Source organism: Cydia pomonella, unplaced genomic scaffold (assembly GCF_033807575.1).
Source record: "Cydia pomonella isolate Wapato2018A unplaced genomic scaffold, ilCydPomo1 PGA_scaffold_173, whole genome shotgun sequence".
Classification (NCBI taxonomy): Eukaryota; Metazoa; Arthropoda; class Insecta; order Lepidoptera; family Tortricidae; genus Cydia; species Cydia pomonella.
Window position 1 is genome coordinate 197,755 of NW_026907815.1, and position 19,787 is coordinate 217,541.

General features: G+C 39.8%; 1 protein-coding gene across 1 annotated transcript in view; it reads right to left on the bottom strand.

Moving 5' to 3' along the window:
* LOC133533513 (uncharacterized) overlaps positions 1-19,787 on the bottom strand; it is a 223,122-nt gene that overhangs the window by 155,191 nt on the left and 48,144 nt on the right. The window contains exon 3 of the mRNA XM_061872494.1: positions 10,754-10,961. Coding sequence (XP_061728478.1) covers positions 10,754-10,961 — 208 coding nt within the window. The remainder of the gene's footprint in view (positions 1-10,753; positions 10,962-19,787) is intronic.

Here is a 19,787-nt window from a genome sequence, read left to right on the forward strand (position 1 = left end):
TAAAAATTGTTAGTATCTCAGTAAACAACAATGTAGTACAAAATAAACAAACGCGCTAGTCCACGCGACCCCGCGAATCCGCGCCCCGCGGCCCGGCCTCGTTTGTCTTTTCTATGGGAGCGCGGCGGCACGTGATTGGTCAAAATATTTTTTATAGTTGCCTACAGCATGTCGAAATGAATATTATATTTGAGTTGGGAGCCCATATATGAAAAGTACGCAATTATAGTTTGGTATACGAAGTCTTAATTGAACCATTACAGTAAACGAGTAGAAAAAATAACATTATTATCGGTTAAAGAACCCTTACGAAAGTCAATGACCTAATACGCTCTGCATCAAAATTTTAACTTGCATTTAATTCAAACAAAAGGAGGATGGTTGCCCATTCGATTGATTAATTATCCCCGGTAATTTTAGCATCAACGCATACGTATTTAATGAAAACATGGAGGGTGTGGAAATATTTATACACAAGAGTTAGTATGTACGCTTGTATTAATGCATAACTAATCAATAATTCTCAATAATTTCGTATCAAGAAGAAACGCATGCGAAAGATGCTATTAAGCTTAGAATAAATTTATAAGCGGGAAAAATTACTGTCTTGACCCCATTCATGGACAGCAAATATTTCCACCATATGGGCTTTCAGGGAGGCGCCCTAGCGACATCTACCGTAAGTGATTAAAAAGTGTAACACCCAGACAGTAAGTTTTTCCACTTCTAAATTTATTCTAACCATAATCGTGAATTCTTTAAAATACAAATCATAAATATTTACAGGCAGAAAAAATGCAAACTCAAACGCTCGCCTGTCATAACAGTGCCACAAATCAATTGGTAACGTGACACTGCATTTTAAACGTTAGCAAACAGATAACAAGGCCTATTGTTCCGTGCGTGTTCCTAGTACGTTTACCTAAACATTGGGGTGCTGGAAAATTCTAAGGCCGGTCGCACAATGGATACGATTATGTGTCGCAAAACGTATGAGTGCGTTTACACTTGGTCCGTCCAGTGCAATCGTACCCTATGATTATGTTGGCGGCTGATAGTCATATACGCCAGATCATGAAATTCCTGGTCATATCGTGGAAATCATGGTCTCGTTCCCTAAGTCGACGGAGCGGACACTTTGTCCTTTCGGCATCTGAAGCAACCTAATAAACCTATCCTACCTATCTATTGCTTTAATGTGCCTACTGTCAAAACATTATACAGGAACATAACGATCGGGCGAATATTACAATCGGCCGCCGACAATTACACGTCGTTCACACAGAGTAAGCACACTTCATACTTACATTAAATAGGCAGTTATGTAATATTGCATTCGTCAAGTGCGGTCGTATTGTCAGACTGGTAGTAAAAAAACCCGCATCGAAATCGGTCCATCCGTTGGAGAGCTACGATGCCATAGACAGACAGACATTGGCGTCAAACATACACCCCTCTTTTTGTGTCGGGGTTTAATGATTAAGAAAACTAGGTAACTTACATTCATCTTCGGGCAAAGATATCAGCATCTTAATCGAGGAAGGGAATCTTATGATTGGCTACCCCCTGTACCTTCGGTTTATAATTCATTTGCCTCGTTTTGTATGTCTGTCCTTAAAATTCGTACGAGAACGCATACAATGTGTGAACGTCCTAACCTCGCGAATGACAGACGTTGAGGGGGCATTTGAAATGCGGAGAGGATGCCCGTGTCAAATCGACGTCCGATTTATAATGGACGTTAGCCGCAGAACACTGAAACGAGTTTAAAATAGAATTATATATAAATAAAGCTCTCGTATACCATAACTAAGGAAGCATGAAAGAGTTTCGTAAACGACGGCGTTGGCTAGACGATGTTACTGATAAAATATCTGTGTCTTTAAATTATACGAGACTAATAGGTACTGATAACGCTCGCCCCTATTGGGATTATATACGTATAACTTAAACCAAATCGAATATATTAGTCTTAATCCGGCAATCACGGGGTTTAAAAGATAAATGCGCTCGTCCGTGCCGCATAGGATGACGAACGAGACCCATTCGTCTTTCGCTAAGCGCCGCTCCGTCTCCGTTGCCACTGGGCTGAAGTATTACGGAGATATAGAAATGTTTTACAGTTATATTTTATTGGAACTTGGCAAGTGTCTTCATCGTATAAGGCGAGGATTAATGAAGCGTGCTGCAGTGCACAACGTTGAGTGTTGAGACGCGAGACTACAATTTTATTTACTGAAAATCTTACTCTTGTTTTCTTGATGATACACGAATATCGACATAATTACGTGTTGTTTCATAAGTTTCAATTCCTTGATAGATAGTGTTCATCTTATATCGTAATTGGATATCAACGTTTCAAGTGCTGATAATCGAGGAGGAATCTGTTTGACATTGTACTGATAATGCTACCAGAATGGTACTTCAGAGACGGAGATACGGTTACGACTAAGATTGGTGACATTGAAGCTCAATTCAATGGGTTTAAAAAAATACACTGACGTAAAAACAGCCACGTGTGCCTACTATGCATATGCACACGCATGGCTACAATATGGTATAGTACTCTGGGGAAACAGTTCTGATACAACTAAACTGTTTGTGCTGCAAAAACAGTGCCTAAGAATTATTGCTAATTTAGACAATATGACAAGCTGTAAGAAATACTTTATTCAACATAAAATCTTAACTCTGCCTTCAATGTACATTTTAGAAGTAAGTACTTTTGTTAGAAACAATATTTCCCTTTTCCCACAGTGCTCTCGTCCGTCAAATTTACGACCCAATACCAGATAAGCCCGGCCTAACTCAAACATGAAAATGATACACACTGGTCCATTTGCCATGTCAGTTAGTACACCTACAATAAAATGCCTAAGTCCATACAGGTAGAAAGTAACATTCATAGATTTAAAACACAACTAAAACAACATTTAATAAGCAACTCATACTATAGCATACAAGAATTCTTAAGTGAAAAATAGATTTTTCGCTATAATTGTTGTGAAAATTATTGTTATAAGATTTTAATTAGTTGATATTTTCTATTCATATTTAATATTGCTAGACCCTCTCAGGGTTCATGTTGAGACTGTGCTTAGCTTTAAGCTATTAATATGCACCAAATGTGCACATGAAACGTAATAAAATATTTGACTTTGACTTTGATGGATGAATCCATGTCACCATTGTCTCTTTAGGACACTCTTAAATTTCTCTTCGATTATGGCAGGTTATGTTTATCTCATGAAAGATAATTGCCAGGCAAACCTGAGTTTTATTCATTATACTTTGAGAATGTTACAAATGTCTTTGCTGGTACTAAAATAGTTAACATATATACACGGTAAGTACAACCAATAAAAGCTTACAGAAATCCAGTTTCCGGCGATAACTGCGCGAAAAATAAAACCTGCGTTAGAAATGAGAAAGCATCGTATAAAATGATAAATTCACCTGGGATTCGTAGCGGAGAGGTTTAAAAGACAAAGCTTTGTTGAGGCGTATCCCTTTGAGCGTTCTTTGGAAAATGTTATGTCGTTGTTAGCAATAATATTTGGCGAGGGAATCCAACATCTGTGGGGAAAACCTACAAGGCCTACACGTTCTTTGGAAGGGTGGAGTGGCCCTGTGTCCTGTATATAAGGTTCGCTTAGTTAGTGAAATAAACTATTTATGAAACTATGTGTAAATGGTGAGTCAAGAACTTTAAGGTATGGGTGCCGTCGGATAATTAGTCATCGTGGCCTGTGCGAGCAGCTCAAGGTGTTGTCGCTTCGATAATATGGACTTAAAACCATACTAAAATCACGTGTTTACAAAAAGAAAGTTGTAAGTACAATTATTTCGATTACTCTATCTACTATCTGCTATGCTCCCTTTTTTTAATCAGTTGCTTCTAGAGTGTGACCAAGATAAGTCTGCAGCGATTTTGTTAGCAAACGCAGTGCAAGTGTTATTTATACGTCATCTTTTCATAGAAGTTCGACGTTTAAAAACACTAGCACTGCATGTGCTATCAAAATCGTTGCAGACTTATCTTGATCTAACTCTATCTATTTTTCGTCTGTCGGTCATTCAAATGGAAAAAAATCTAACTAAAACAAACGTTTTCCGAGTTTCGTTCCTGAACAAAGTGGATATGAGAGTTGGTTTTTCCATTTTAACTCTTTCATTCAGTAAGCCTCATGTCCATCACGCGCTACTAAAATGGAGTAAAAAAGTTATGTTCGTCAATCAGCCCTCGGGCTTGGGGAGAGGGGTGTATTACGTTGCGGTAATCTAGGGGGCGATCAGGTTCCGAGCAGCTCGTTTCTTTCTGTTCGATGAGCGAGCGATTCGAGCGCGTCGCTGGCGTATGCAATTTACTCGATGTAAGTCATCGCACCGTATATAGGTACTAGGAAACCCGCAATATCGGTGGTAACACTTCATATTTACATGGTAGGGATAAGCATAGCAAGCACCTTGGCTATTCGGTGATAAGTAGTTATCTGGTGATAGTCAGTTTTAGTGTCTTTTAGCCGAGTTACCTGATAATTTTATTACTTGAAACCATATTACACCTTATTCCACATCAATGCTATCTCTTGAAGTGTCAAATCTTCTGACTACGCCAAAAGTCAATCCTACGTATCGTAATCTCGAGAATAAATTACAACCTGTCGGCGTTTTGGGTGAAACTCGGGGTAAATGATCTTAATAACTGCTTATTTTATAAATATATTACCTGCACTTGAACTGCATTTTTTCAAACGATTTAAAGGCATTGCTTGCTTAGTGGGGTATCCATATTAGAATAGAATAGAATAATTTTTATTCGTAGACACAAACAAGACACATTAAATTACATGATATAACAAAAACAAAGGATGTATAAAGTGCCACGAGGTTACCATTTCATTTCAGCTGAATCTTGATATCCCGCGGTGTAGCAACCAAAACGCCGATCACTGGTAACAGATTACATTACACTGGATGGCTAAATTGTTCGACTCACACAAGGCCCTGTGAGGAATTGAGATTACAATCTGGCCGACAATAGCGGCGATACCCGAAGGCCGTAGCTCGGTTACTTCGGACGAAATCTCGAGTGACACAAAGGACCGAAGGGATTATATCGGAAAATGTTTGACAAGACCAGGGACGTGTAGGATTACGGGATCATGTATTCTATTTCTGTTCTATCGTTCGTTTGGGCCACAAGGAAATAAGCCTTGTCGAGCTTGAAGTTGCCAGCGAACCTAATGTACGCGAATATACCGGGTGTCTCCTGTAACACGAGTAAATTTGTACCTAAATGCTGGATGTCGCCCGTGCGTCCCGTTCGTGCCAATGCATGTAAGGTTAAGTACGAGCGAAATGCACGTGCCACCGACATCATTTTGATATAATTTTAATATCATAGTGTAAATTTAAATTGGCCTCAAATTCATATAATATAAAGTTTAAAGGGTCTAGCAAGCTAAGCTAAGAAGATTGGCTCCCGCAAGGGATTTGGTTGTAATTTGAGGTGCAGTAGTGGCAGGTCCTATGAACACTGTATGCGTAATATCAGCCTTCGATCTTCTTTTGTTTCAGACTTATCCACGAAAATGTCAAAAAATCAAGGTAATTTTTAAACTGTTATTGCAGCTAAACCAAGCAAGCGAGAGCAAGTGGGGTTCATAATGCATATTTTTACAGACATTCATTTCATTTCCTTGAACTTGGATGAAAAAAATAATGTAATTTTTTTCTGCTCCATTTTTTTGCCACTTTTCGCGGAGACACAACTATCAAAAAAATTACGTGGTAAGCCACATTTGTTCACTACGTATACATTTAAAAACATTTTGAAAAATCATGGTGCATCATATTAAAAAAAACAATAACAGTTTACAAATTACCTTGATTTTTTGTCATTTTCGTGGATAAGTCTGAAAAAAAAGAAGCTGGAAGGCTGATATTACGCATACAGTGTTCTTAGGACCTGCCACTACTGCACCTTAAATTACAACCAAATCCCTTGCGGGGGCCAATCTTCTTAGCTTAGCTTGCTAGACCCTTTACAAGCATTTTTGGTTGTGTCAGGCACCTCCACATGGAGTGAAAAATAATACTAATGCCTATTTCCATACATCTTTATTGTAAATAGGTCGAATCGATAATTTTACCCTTGACTGTACCCAAATAAACCTTGTAGCAAACAATGCTTAATATTTCCTTTTACAAATGAGAATGCGTACGTAATTGTTCCATAAATAAAGCGGATTTTGCTCAGGTAGGTTCGGAAACGATACGATTATCCGCCCTTATTGGATTCGGTTACTTATCCGAATGGCTCGGAAAGTTGTCCAGTTACATGTTACATAAAACTGGCGGTGGAAGGACAACCTTCTCTACTTGCCTAATTTCATGCGACTTTGTTGAACGAAAGTTGATTAAGGGTTTTACCACAAGCAATCATCATCATATTTAACTATGTATGTCCTAATTCCAGTAATTTCTTTCGATGAAATGCTTTCTAAAATGTTAGTCATGCTTTTTTTCTGTGACGTAAAACTGTCTTTCGAGTCGCTATAGTAGATTGTGTCACAATAAGGGAGCAAAATGACATATTAACGGCGAGGGCGTACATTGAATCCTGAACGAAGCGAAGGTACCCAAAATAGAATCCAGAGCGTAATGAGGGATTCAAGAGTTAACGCTCAAGTGACACATACTGCTTTTCACGTCACCTATTAAATATGTTTCAAAATATTATGAAGCTAAAAAATTGTTTAAAAGGAAAACAAAAATAGTGACCTAGAACAGAAAAGTGCCACTTTGATCCCACCTAGCAGGGAAGAGAAAGCCCGGTTTCGAATAAGTTTCTAAAAAGTTAATTTAGGCTATCCAAATCTGTCTACTATATGTTTTGACAGTCAGCTTCCTCTGTACGTCAGTATTTTACTACTGTCTACATAGTGGTATCAGGTCCGCGGAGCCATTTGTTTCCATCACCGGGGATTGCTCGCAAAAACGCAGTGCATCTCAGTACGTTTTACGCTATTGGCACGACTGTATATTCGCGTCTGTAGTTGTACAGTCAGCAGGAGAAGTCGAGCAGTAACAGTCCAATGAGATCACTTAGTTGTCCTAGGGGATCTAATAAACCAACCGTACAATATAATTAATTACCTGGGAGATCCTCTTAGGTGATCCTAACGAATTGTTTGTTTTGGCGGAGGTGGTGGTGGATTAACGTTTGTGATATTAAAACTTGATATAGCGTCACAGACATGACAAAACGCTTGACATGTTTAACTACGTACCTAGTGTCGTCAGGAGTGGTGTCGAGCGGTTTCGACTTAAAATATGTGAGTGACCCGTTTTAACATATTTAATATGTCACCGATATAATATCGGTGTACACGGCGGGCAGAACTGGTTAACTCGAGATATAAATTAAAGAAATGAAACTAAAAATACAATTACATGACGTTTTCTTCAATTTTATATCACGAGTTATCAACTTCTTCCCGCCAAGTACGGATATACCATCAGATAGGGTGGTAAACGATCTATGCAACCAATATAGTAAAAGTTAGAACATTACGAACATTACTGGTTAGTGTCTAGTTGCTACCGCCGTCTGATTTTTTTTCGAACTCACTTCGCTGGCGCGATGACCCAAAATGAGTTTTGGCCTCCAACACAACAGTCCGCCATTTTGCTCGATCCTGAGCGAATTCACGTCAGCTTTCGCCGACGCCGAGCTCACGGAGGTCTACCTCCACTGTATCCGCCCAACGATATTTAGGATGACCAACAGGACGGCGTCCAGTTGGTCGACCCAAGTATGCTCTTTTGATTGCTCGATCTCCTATCTAGGGTATCCTTTCGAGGTGACCAAGCCAGTGGAGAAGAAGCCCTTTCGTCTCACCTGTTTTTTTTTTCACCTATTTACTGAACAGCATTTTAAATTTTCGTAGATCGAGAATTTCTTTAACACAGTTACTTCTAGCGCAAACTGTACACTACCATTGAAATGGCAACATTGTTGCAACCGTTTTATAGAAACAATCGTAAATCCAGCTTTGATCCCACAATCGCTGGGGATGTGATAAAGATACACGCAACGGATTCAAACATTGGTGTGATTAGCAATAAAGCCTAGGTTGGGTCATATGAGGAGTATTTTTCTTTGGACTACATACTAGAACCAAAGTGAAGGTAGTATAAGTACAGTGAAGTGAAACGTTACACCCACAAACTTTTATTTTAAGTTGTGTCTTTATAGACGTATAGACTTTTTCAACACACTTGCTCGAAAAAGATCTTATTTCAAGCAGCTGTACTGAAGGACAAGGGCCTATATTGTTCCCGCGGGAGTTATGGATTGTAAAAAAAGCTATAACTCCCTAGGGAGTTATAACTTTTTTATTATTATTATGTCACGAATTCATAGAAACCACGTAGTGTACATGAGTTTTACATTAAATTAGTGCCGGTAATAATTTAATATGTTTGTTTATGTTTAAAATATTTAATTTAATAGCAGTTTAGAATATTTTTACATAATTTTCAATCGTGGCTGAATGCCGAATAGGTCTGTGCCTTCGATGCCTAACCTGTCAAAGAATGACAATATGGCGGACGAATGTTTGAAATGTCACCGTATTTAAGAATTATTTCGCTTATAATTTAGGTTTTTCTTTGCAAGTGTGATGAAAAACATTGTGTGTAACTCCGGAGATAAGAATATTGCAACCTCGGGTCTTTAATTCCCTCCAGCCTCCGGCTCGCTTCCGAAATTTCACTTACCCCCCTCGTTACACAATGTACTATTCCTTTGCGATAAAGGTAATCAATGTGAAAAATGTCATCACGAACATAAGTAGTTCTAATAACAATGCCCACGACATTTTAAAGACTCTCACACCAGTATATGTTAATTCGTCGATGAAGTACTTTATCTAGAGTACCATACTTGTAACAATTTGTAGTTTCCCCAATGTGCCTTCACATTAAGGATATGATAAATAAACTACACCTTGCTATATGCTGACTTAGAAGAAAACTCCAACATTCGCAATCAACATCTCACATGGCAATATGTACAGCGGGCCATATCACCACCGAGCATATTTCAGCAACATTGTACGGGCCGCGCAATCTCAGCCCACGCTGCGTCCGCTCGTTCGAATTTATTGTCGCTGGATACATTGATTTCAGTTCAAATATATCATTATGACAACAACGGTTGAGATGACAGGATAGTATTTAAGGGTACATGACAAACGTCGCGTGGGACTACTTGGAACTGTTTGAACTTTCTATGTCACGTAAAAGTAGTCAACCAAACATTCATATTGCCAATTAGTACTTAGAACCAATGGCAATTGGTGTAGTGACGTTGCGCTGGGGCGAAACACGACTGGACTGCTACAAGGAGACCAGCTAGCAGCCTGGTGGAAAGAAGCTTGTGCTCCTTGTTTGACTTTGCCTCTGCCTATAAGAGAGCTAGAACATAGAATGTGAAGAGTAATTTTCACAAGGCAGCCAGGAGCGATGTACGAAGTTACGAACAGAAATAACAACCTCACAAGTAACATGCTCAGAGAATTTACCAATAGATAATTGATAAAATAGAAGTCCCTAAATAACCTCATAGAAAATTATAGTAATGGAGCTAAGCAATATTTCAGAAAAGATTATAGGCCAAGGAAATAAGCCTAAATAACAGTTACTATCAGACAATGGCGGCTGGCACAATGGGTCGCAATCAAACACAGGCGTTTTTCGTGCCGTGACATACATGTATTGTGCCACCATAATGCTTGATGACGTGCTCTATGCCGACTAAAACGTAATAAGACAATAGGGGTAGGTACATGCGTACATGGTGCCTTTTTGTGGAAGTCGGTGTCATGCGCTAAAAAAGGCAATCGCGTGCGAAAGTTTAAACTTTTGCGGTGATATATTACCGGATATACCTACAAATGTGATCGTGGTAGCCAGTCATATTCAAAATACGGAGCTGTTCAAACTGCGTTCTTAATGTCAGTTCTAATTTTAAATATGTTTAATATTATTATTTCATAATCAGCACGATTGGCAAAGCTCACAGACTGGCACAATAAGTAACAATCAGAACATTTAACAAACAAGTAACTCATGAAAATGGAATTAGGAAGTAAATCGGTAAGCTTAAAGCAATGCGAAACATTTAATGCCGCAAAAATTTTAGACCCATTTCTGTCAAATAACGACGTTAGTAAATAACGACTCTGGGAGCTTTAAACAGAGCCCAAAATCATATGGCTAGGTTTGTAGGGTACTAAATTGTGTGCTTGAACATTAGTCGTATATGTACGTCGATGAAACAACGTGCCAACTTATGGTGGCAGACCGAACTGGGGCAGCGATAAATTCGTGTATTTCCAAGTCACAAATATCTAGTGTTTGCACTGTGTCGGTAGGGAATTAGAACTAGTGAGATAGTAGCCAAAAGAACGGCTGAGAGAATTCCTGAAAGTCCTGAATTTATTATGTATGTCAATCAACAAAAGATCTCAGTGTGTGTGTTACTAAGGCAGCGAATTGTCGAACTCCGAGGACAAAAACTGAGGTTTTTGGCGAAGTTTCATTCATCAACACATTCATCACAGCCGTGTACTGTTGCTGTCCACTATTGGACCAAGACCTCTTCCATGGTACGCCACTGAGCTCGATCTTCAGCTCGCACCCTCCACTCCCAATGACAGAATTATGCTACATAACAACTTACCGATGAACGGTTTCCCGTCGAGCCTCTTCATCCAGTAGAAGCGCTGGCTGTGCGGCTTGTTCTCGCGGTCGTACTGCTCCCATTGCTGACGCAGGAAGGTGTAGCAGACACAGCAGCAGCGCACGGTGCCCTCCTCGTCGGTGCTCTCGCTCCGGTAGCCGGTCGGAGGCGCGTGGGCGCCGAGGAATGGGAAGTATGGCTCGGTACTCTGTAACAAGAGTGGAGATTGAGATTGTTGTTAGGGACAGTCATGGTGGTTTGTAACGACCGCAATAAACTTATCTGAATTTTATTATTAACAGATCAGATGTTTACTATCTTGCTGTTAATATGCGCGCTAATTATATTTCAATTTCCACTGGCTCAACAGAAAATCGAATCTTTACTGTTGTCTATGGAGCCTTCAGGTCAAGAGATTTTCCTTGGAGGCCCGTAGGATTGCGAAATCGTTGTCTTTTGCTTCATTAATGTATTAACACCAAATTATGTGGATTGTTACACAAAACAACTGAGCATTTACGAAAAACCCAATTACTTTTGAGACTCTATATACCTATAAGCCTATACTTGCGCCAATTACTGTAATTTGTTGAATATCTCACTGAAACCGCTTCGCGGAGCATTAACCACCCAACGCAGCTCATTAGCTGGTATCAGTCAAACTTTAAGGGCAGTAGCGGTAAAAGTTGACTAACGGCCCGGGTAACTCATGCGACAGGTTTGTACGCCAATAAACGAAGCCGTTGTCATGTAAACTATGTCCATAAAATCGTCGGACGGCTTTATCGGATGGGTTTAATGTTAGTGTCCGGCAGAAACTAGTCATACACGGTAATTAGTCAGTTTGCAAACTAATTTGCAATGTATATGACGAGTTGCGTTTCACCTTATCTTATGCTAATCCTATGGGATGAACCAAGCAGTTCAAATTAAGTAGGTAAACTAAAGAGTGGATAGTTTGTTAAGTAATTAGATGGCGGAGGGGAGCGGTGATGACTTCCACTTTATGAATAAGTTCATAGGTTGATCCGTAAGAGCTGGCCCGTAATTTGTACCCAACTTTCAAATTTTTTAAAGGGTCTAGCAGGCTAAGCAAACTAGAGGTGCCCCCAACGACGGATTTGGTCATTCTTTCAGATGGTGTACTGGCAAGTCCTAAGCAAAAGAAGATCGAGGACTGATATTAAGCATAGAGTGTTCTTAGGACTTGCCAGTACACCACCTGAAAGAATGACCAAATCCGTCGTTGGGGGCACCTCTAGTTCGCTTAGCCTGCTAGACCCTTTGCGCCAGCTTTCGTTAATCCATCTATATTGACTGTGGTAAACTTAAGATTCTATAAAATACTGAACATGAGTATAAAACTAAGATGTTCAGTTCACAGATACCGACAGGAGAATTATTGGACCATACAAAAATACCCTTCGTTGAATGGGGTAGTGCAAATATCTGAAAAACTAGCATAAACATAAACACGATCAAGTATAGGGCTACGTGCATAAAGCTGCGTGTAGACATGCAAATACCACCCAAAGAATAAAGATACCAAAAAAAGTATTATGAAATACAAGAATTATCAATTGATCACCATGACAAAGGCCAAGGGTGACAATTTGTTTCATACAGAAAGCAATAGTGTCTAACATTGTGCAAAAAGAGGAACCTACATGAAAATACTAGCAAGAACGCAAGACACAACAAAACAGACGGAGAAGACACAATAAAGCAACGACAGACGGAGGATGGATACATTCACTTGGCGATTGTCTTAAATGTATTCTATCAATTCTATGTTCCACAAACATTTATCTACGCTACAAAAGAGAGTGAACCTATTACACAGCACTTACATACAATTCTACAAATCGAATAACAAACGCTCGCAATTATCGAGTGACAGGTACTCAATACATTTATCCACTCAGCCGAGACAATTGGAAAAAGAAGAAGCCATTGGCCCAGCAGGCTAAAATAAAATAACACGAAACACGATCCGCTCGCACGTCTACACCCAGCATTACACGAGCAGCCATATAAATGGCACAGTCCAATTTGGGATTCGAAATGGCGAGTTCTTGTTTTACCTCTACAGCGGGGCTACCTCAAAACGTGCCGAATTATGAATCATTTGTAAACTTTCCAACCGAGGCAGAGCAGGAAAATTGAAAATTTCTTAACTTTGTTTCGCAAAAATTTGCACGTTTACAAGCTTGAATCTAGGGTTCTTAAGAAAATTACGACATGACTTATTAATTTCTGAGTTTCTATGAAATAAGAGGAAGCAAATTTTGGTATAGGTACACTACACTATTAGAATAAGTGTAAAACAACGCTTGCGACAAGACAGTACACTTCTCAGTTATTATAATAATAAAAATAAAATAAATAAAGTTTTATTTTCAGGCATCACGTACATTAGTACACCCATATCACACTAAAAAGAATTGCTTAAAACTAAAATAAAAGTAAAACAAAAGTAAAACAAGTAAAATAATAAATGAATACTATTTTTTGTTCTCGTTTTCATGCACTGAGAGCCAGTGCCTAAACATATTACAATTAATATTGCGGTACACCGACATGAGGATGGTATTATGCGAGCGGCGCATCCCCTCCCAGAAAGAAGCAATGCGCGCGCGTACCACTGCGAAGAAGTCAGGGATTCTGGCTTCTGCGAACATGGTGGAGGCACTGCAGGAACGCGGCAGCCCCATCAGAGTCCGGAATATATTATTATACTGCACACGGATGGTGCCGTACGATTTCCTGCTGTACCTGACCCACAGTTGACAGGTGTAGAAAGAGAGACAATATGCATTAAATAATGTACATTTGACTCCCCTGCTACACCCGGCAAACCTGCGGGCTATCATGTTGCCACGAACAGCCAGAGCTCTTCTTTCTCGTTCTATGTCACTGTCGTCCCTCATGTCGTCCGTCAGTATATGGCCAAGATATTTGAACCGCTGCACAATACGCAGCTTCTCTCCATTTAATTTGACTTCCGGTATGTTCTCCGGACCCCTTCCAGCCTTAAAAATCATCAGCTCTGTCTTAGCCACATTGTAAATCAGCCCATGAGAATTTACATAATTTTCACAGACTGAAACCAGCTTTCTCAGACCCTTGATGGAGGGGCTGAGAAGCACCATATCGTCAGCGTAGCTGAGACTGTTAATACAGACGTCACCCACGTGACAACCGACTCCAGTGCCCCTCAGCCTCCCCATCAAGTCATTGACGTAAAGGTTAAAGAGGTCCGGAGAAGTAAGTCCACCCTGGCGTACCCCGCATTCTAATCTATAGCTATTAGATGTCGTGTCGCCCCATTTCACACAGTTGGATTGGTTTCCGTACCAGTACTCGAAAACGCGTACCAAGTCCTCAGGTACTCCCGAGCCGCGCATTTTACCCCACAGAATGTCATAATTCACAAGGTCAAATGCACGGCTAAGGTCGAGAAAGCATGCGTAGACCGATGTATTGTTACTTACGTAATGGTCCACAGCATGTTTCAGACTTACGATCGCGGAATCGGTCGAGAGACCGGGACGGAAACCAAATTGCGCGTCGTCTATTTTGAGAGTCTTAAGTAGGCTTGGCTGCAGCAAACGTTCAAATATCTTGCCCACCACCGTTCCAAGGGAGATTGGTCGGTAGTTAGCCGATGATGATAAATCTCCTGTTCGGTTCTTGACAATCGGGACGACAATGGTACGTATCATGTCTTCAGGAAGATAAGAGTACCGCAAACATAAATTGAATAGAGTACAAAGTTTCCCATAGATAACGTCACCTGCAAAAAGTATGTGCTCAAGGCTAAGGTCATCATGGCCTGGCGATTTGCCCCGCTTCATGTTTCTAACTATCTTCGCGATTTCTTCAGCAGAGAAACGAACAGGGTGCTGTGGTTTAGCATTGACGGTTCTATGGCGCATATCCCTAAGCACACACTCGGGCACAGGTCTTGGTGAAACTTTGAACCTATAACTAAAGATATCGGCTATAAGCGCCGGTTGCTGGGCGCCGTCCACGCTTACTGGTAACTGAGCTTTAAAACTGTGCTTCTTAATTTCATTCCAAAATTTTGTAAAGTTCTTGTTCTTCCTAGACGCGGCTAAAATATCCAATTTTACTTTTTCTTCATTTTTTTGACACCATCTTAGTTTATTTTTGAAGTGTCTACGACTAGCGCACATATTTTCAAACAATTGGCCTGTGGAAGGCTTACCAGCGGCAATCCAACAATTAAAATGCAGTCTAAATGCACTGTGACTTTCCTTAACATGAAAATTCCAGCCAGGTACAGTCTGTTTCAAACTTCTCTTTGTTAAACGAGAACATTTCGTTTTCTTAGCTCCTATGGTTAAAATTGATATAATATTAGAATATAAATTATCAATATAAATTAAATGGTCATTTAAAAATTTACAGGTACTTAAAGTATCACAGTCGAGTGCGTTATCGCAATAATTACATTTAAAACTATCATTTATTTGAGATAATGACTTGTCACAGAATAAGAGATAGTCTCTGATTTGCTGGTCGTTCCTTATCCCCCAGCGCACTCCTGTCCGCCCGGCGTCACATCTAGCGGCGTATTGTCCTTGAGCTCGGTCCAGATCGCATACAACGCGTAACGGAAAGTGGTCCGACCACGATACATCATTAATGACATTCACATCTATGATAGTGTCCGATGCAGCTTGTGTAGCAACGCAGTGATCCAACCATCTGTAAGCATTGTTAGCCTCACTAATGAATGTGAACGAACTAGAGTCTATGCCTAGCTTTTCAATATCCGCGCATAACCACTTTTCTTCCGCACAGAAACTCAGGAGCTCCCGACCGAAGTTTGCACTTGGGTGTGCGTTAAAGTCGCCCAGTAAGAAAGCCACTTGCATATCGCTCTCCTCTATTATTGCGCTAGCAGCCGCGAGGCAGCTCGTAAATTCCTCGAGATTGTCAGGATGGTCTGTAGGCATATAGATGTTTAAAATCAGTACTGAGCGGGCGTCTAACTCGATACGAATAGCATTTATTCTATCACTTGAGCACTTGATTACAGCAACATTCGGAAACCTAGATTTCCTCCACAATATGGCCAGCCCGCCATATGGCCGGCCCCGCAATACACCGGCGGACGTGTCAACAGATGACGTCGCTGTACACGCGAAGTCCGGGTCTATGCCGTGCACGAAGTCAAGGTCGTGCGGGAGAAGCCATGTTTCTTGGCAGGCCACGATATCGGACCCTTTGCACAGTTCTCGCACATAAGCCACTGATCTCTTAATCGATTTACAGTTGTATGAAACCATAATTGTCTTATTAGTCTTATTATTATTATTATTATTCTTACTGGGTGTACTATTCATAATTAAATGTGTGAAGACAGTTTAACTTTGTTCGTCGTTTGGTCCGACTTAACATATCGCTCTCGATAAATACGATACTTGATTCCTATTGGCCAAAAAGTATTACTCAAAAATGTGCTCAACTTGTCTTTACGTATAATAATTTTGAAAGATTTAAATGTGGTGGTAAATATTAGTGTTTAATTACTTAATTTACTTAAGGCGATAGCGTTATAAAAACAACAACCTGACATAAATAAATAAATATTATAGGACAATAATTACACAAATTGACAAAGACCCAAAATAGCTCAATAAGGCTTGTGTTGATGAAAAATTACCTGACACTGTTTAAATAGTCTGTAACAGACAACGACATATATGTGACGTTTTCAACTAAAAACATATACGTAAATAAAAGGTACTACATTGTCGGCTGTCGATAAAGTTGATTTCAAATTGAGACTTTATGGAAATAGTCTTACTAACAACCGACATGACAATAAGTACCCTTTTGGTTTGGTATACATATTTATAAATACTTTAATACATAGCACCCATGACTCAGGATTCTCAGGAACAAAATATCCAGGCTCATTACACGAATAAATACTACTTAGTAAGGGCATTTGAACCCGGGACCATCGGCTTCATAGCCGGGGTCACTACCCACTAGGCCAGACAGACAGGTCGTCAAAGTCGAACGTATCGCCATATTATGCCAATGACACCTGTCTGACGCGTTTCAGTAGGTCGTTTCAACTATACTTGCTAAAGTTTACAAGATAATCAAGGTAAGTGCAGGTATTTAAGATACCAACATTACCAGGAACACTGACAACCTGATCGAGGTCCTGTTCCGGAATTATCATAACTATCATACTCCAAGGGGGCCATGAGAAAGCTTTATGGGAAAATTCCCCGCGTTAATTTAATGGTTTTCTACGAAGCGGTGACGTTATGGCGTTTTTCGTCTGGGAACCGACGTTGCTGATACATTGATCCCACGGTGCACAATTATCTTTACATATAGAACAGTTCCGTGAAAGATTGAGTTATTGACTGATAGGCTGAACTGCTGCGATGGGACAACTTGGGAGATTTTTCTTATAATATAGGTAGAGAGTTAACCTAAGAAGTCGTACATCTCGCCTAATAGTTATGGGGCAAGTATATCTGCAGCTGACTGTACTGCATGCTTCTGATTTCTAAATTCTCTTTAAAGTAAATACTCGTGACACAACACATTTTTGTATTTCTATATTAAGAAAACGTGGCCTTATTAAGCGAAGAATAATATTTTTGATAAAAAATATAAATACTTGTCACGAGGAAATATTTTCAAGATAATATGTCTGGAATTGAGAATATCCTGGAATCTTTTTCCGTGTATCTATTAAGCTTGAAACTTTAATAATCTGGCACCGTGTAGCGTAAAACGTAAACGCCATGTCATTTCACTTGTGTCGAATGCATGCCAACATGTCCCGATTAATGAATTCACGGAATTTATAGGAGTCCAATTTACGTGACTCGTATCACGTCGTGAACATGACGCTGCCGGTTACTCATTAAAGTCAGTCAGGCGTCGTTTAGTTATCATTTTATTGAATTGCACGGTTTACGAAAGTTTTCCTATTACATTCTCCTCCTTTTTAGAAGTCGATTTAAAATTTAGCCTAATCTTAGAACGAGAAGAAACTCCAATCACCTATTTTACGAGTACCATAGTCAAAATTTGGTCGTTATCCTTGACTTCTATGACTAGTGCCATATTTAGCTAGTATATTTAAAAACCTGCCAAAACTTCATCAACAAAAAATGTATAAAATTATCGAACTTCCTCGCAAAATTTCAAGTCAATCGGTTGAGAAATACGGCCTGCAGAAGAGGACATCCGGACATAAGAAAGCAATTTTGCCCAAGCTGAAACGGAAGCCTTCGGCTTCCCTCGGACAAAAATGGAAAGTATCCTAGCACTATCATCATTGTATTCTTCCGAAAACGTGTTCACTGTTTAACATATTGTTTTAGCCAAGTTAGTTTAGGTCAGTACCTTCGTAAAGGTCAACTCTCGTAAAGGTTTACCTGCGATGTTTTTACACGCCGATGATGAACTCTTGTTTGTTTAGGATCGTTTGTCTTGCGAATCATACGGCGATTGATGGCTCTGTGTCGGTAGTATTTTGTTTAAGTATATCGCTGCGTCAACGTTGACTGTTTCAAATACAAGATATTTCAAGTTATTTTTCAAAGTCTAATTTAAAATTTGGCTTGATCCGGCACAACCAGACGCTAGAGTACAGTCACGGACTTTAATTGTTGAATTTAGACTTTAATTGGACATTGCATACCGTTAGCATTGACAGCTAAATTAGCTTGAACCCTCAGTCTGTGACCGTACAGTCAAGTGCAAAAATATGTATCGAAAGAAACGTCTCATAAATATGGTACTACGCTCAATACTGGAATAAGATGCTATGGGACATATTTTTGAGTAAGATGTGTACACCCATATTTTTACACTTGACTGTACATTCAAGTCATCATGTAATGTTCTCTTGGTTTGAGCAGGGGGCCTACCGCGAAATCCAAAATTCGCAAATTGCGGGGATCTTTCTCTTTTACTCTCAATAAGATGTAATTTGAGTGACAGAGAAAAATGCCCGCAATTGACGAACTTCGATTTTTGCGGTAATAGCCCTGGTCCGACGACCAACTGCTCGGCACAACGCACACGTCGATTGTATTTCGGCTTCACTTTTGGCAGATTAGTCGCATGGCGACTATCGGTCTCTGTGTATTATGTCTGTGCCTTTGAACACTTTATGCCATAAATACAAACATCATTCAAACGTCAAAATCCCGGGCGCAAGCGAGCTAATGTAAACGTTACCCGAAATGGTGAAGGTTACTTTGACAGCGTTCGCCATAACACCTACCTTGGCGCTGTGGGCACGACGCCTTTAGTTGTTCTGGCGTTCAAAAGGTTAAATTACATCGATTCGATTTCATCGACATGCAGTTTTATAGGCAAACAAATGTCAGGCACAATGTTTTGTTCCCAAATACCTCTATTACATTTCATACTATTCTGTAGGTAATTAAAACGGGCGAGCCTAAGAATCTGTTTCTCCGAATGCTTGGCTCGGTCGTCAACTCGCGGCGGCGCGTCGGTGTCAATTGTCTCGTGTCTAAAGTCAATCGTTTTACTTGTCGCGCTAACAGCTAACCGCCTTTAACCGGTTTCGCGATAGGCGGTAATTTGCATCGACATTGAATGGTCAAGTGGTTTGATTGAGTGATTTCTAAAAATGTTTGGGTGGAGATTTGATGAATGTGTTGTTTCATATAAGATTGACGTCCAGTATGTGACGTGTCACAACTGAACTATTTTTCAACTGTTTTTAAATAACTTTATTAAATATTCGGTTTAACGCTTGACCTACGATACGTTACGTGTGCGGTTTTTTTGAGGTCACTAATGAAAAGCGAACAATGTTTAAGGCGAGTCGTAATTATTTGGGTAGTTTCTGTTTTATATATTCATTGATATGATGAGTTGATTACCCATTAGAAACATTCGTGCCAAATGGCAATCACAGATCAGATTTAACCGCTTAACCCGCCTAAAGAATTTTCAACTAGAATGAAAGGAATTCTACTAAAGGGAAATGAAT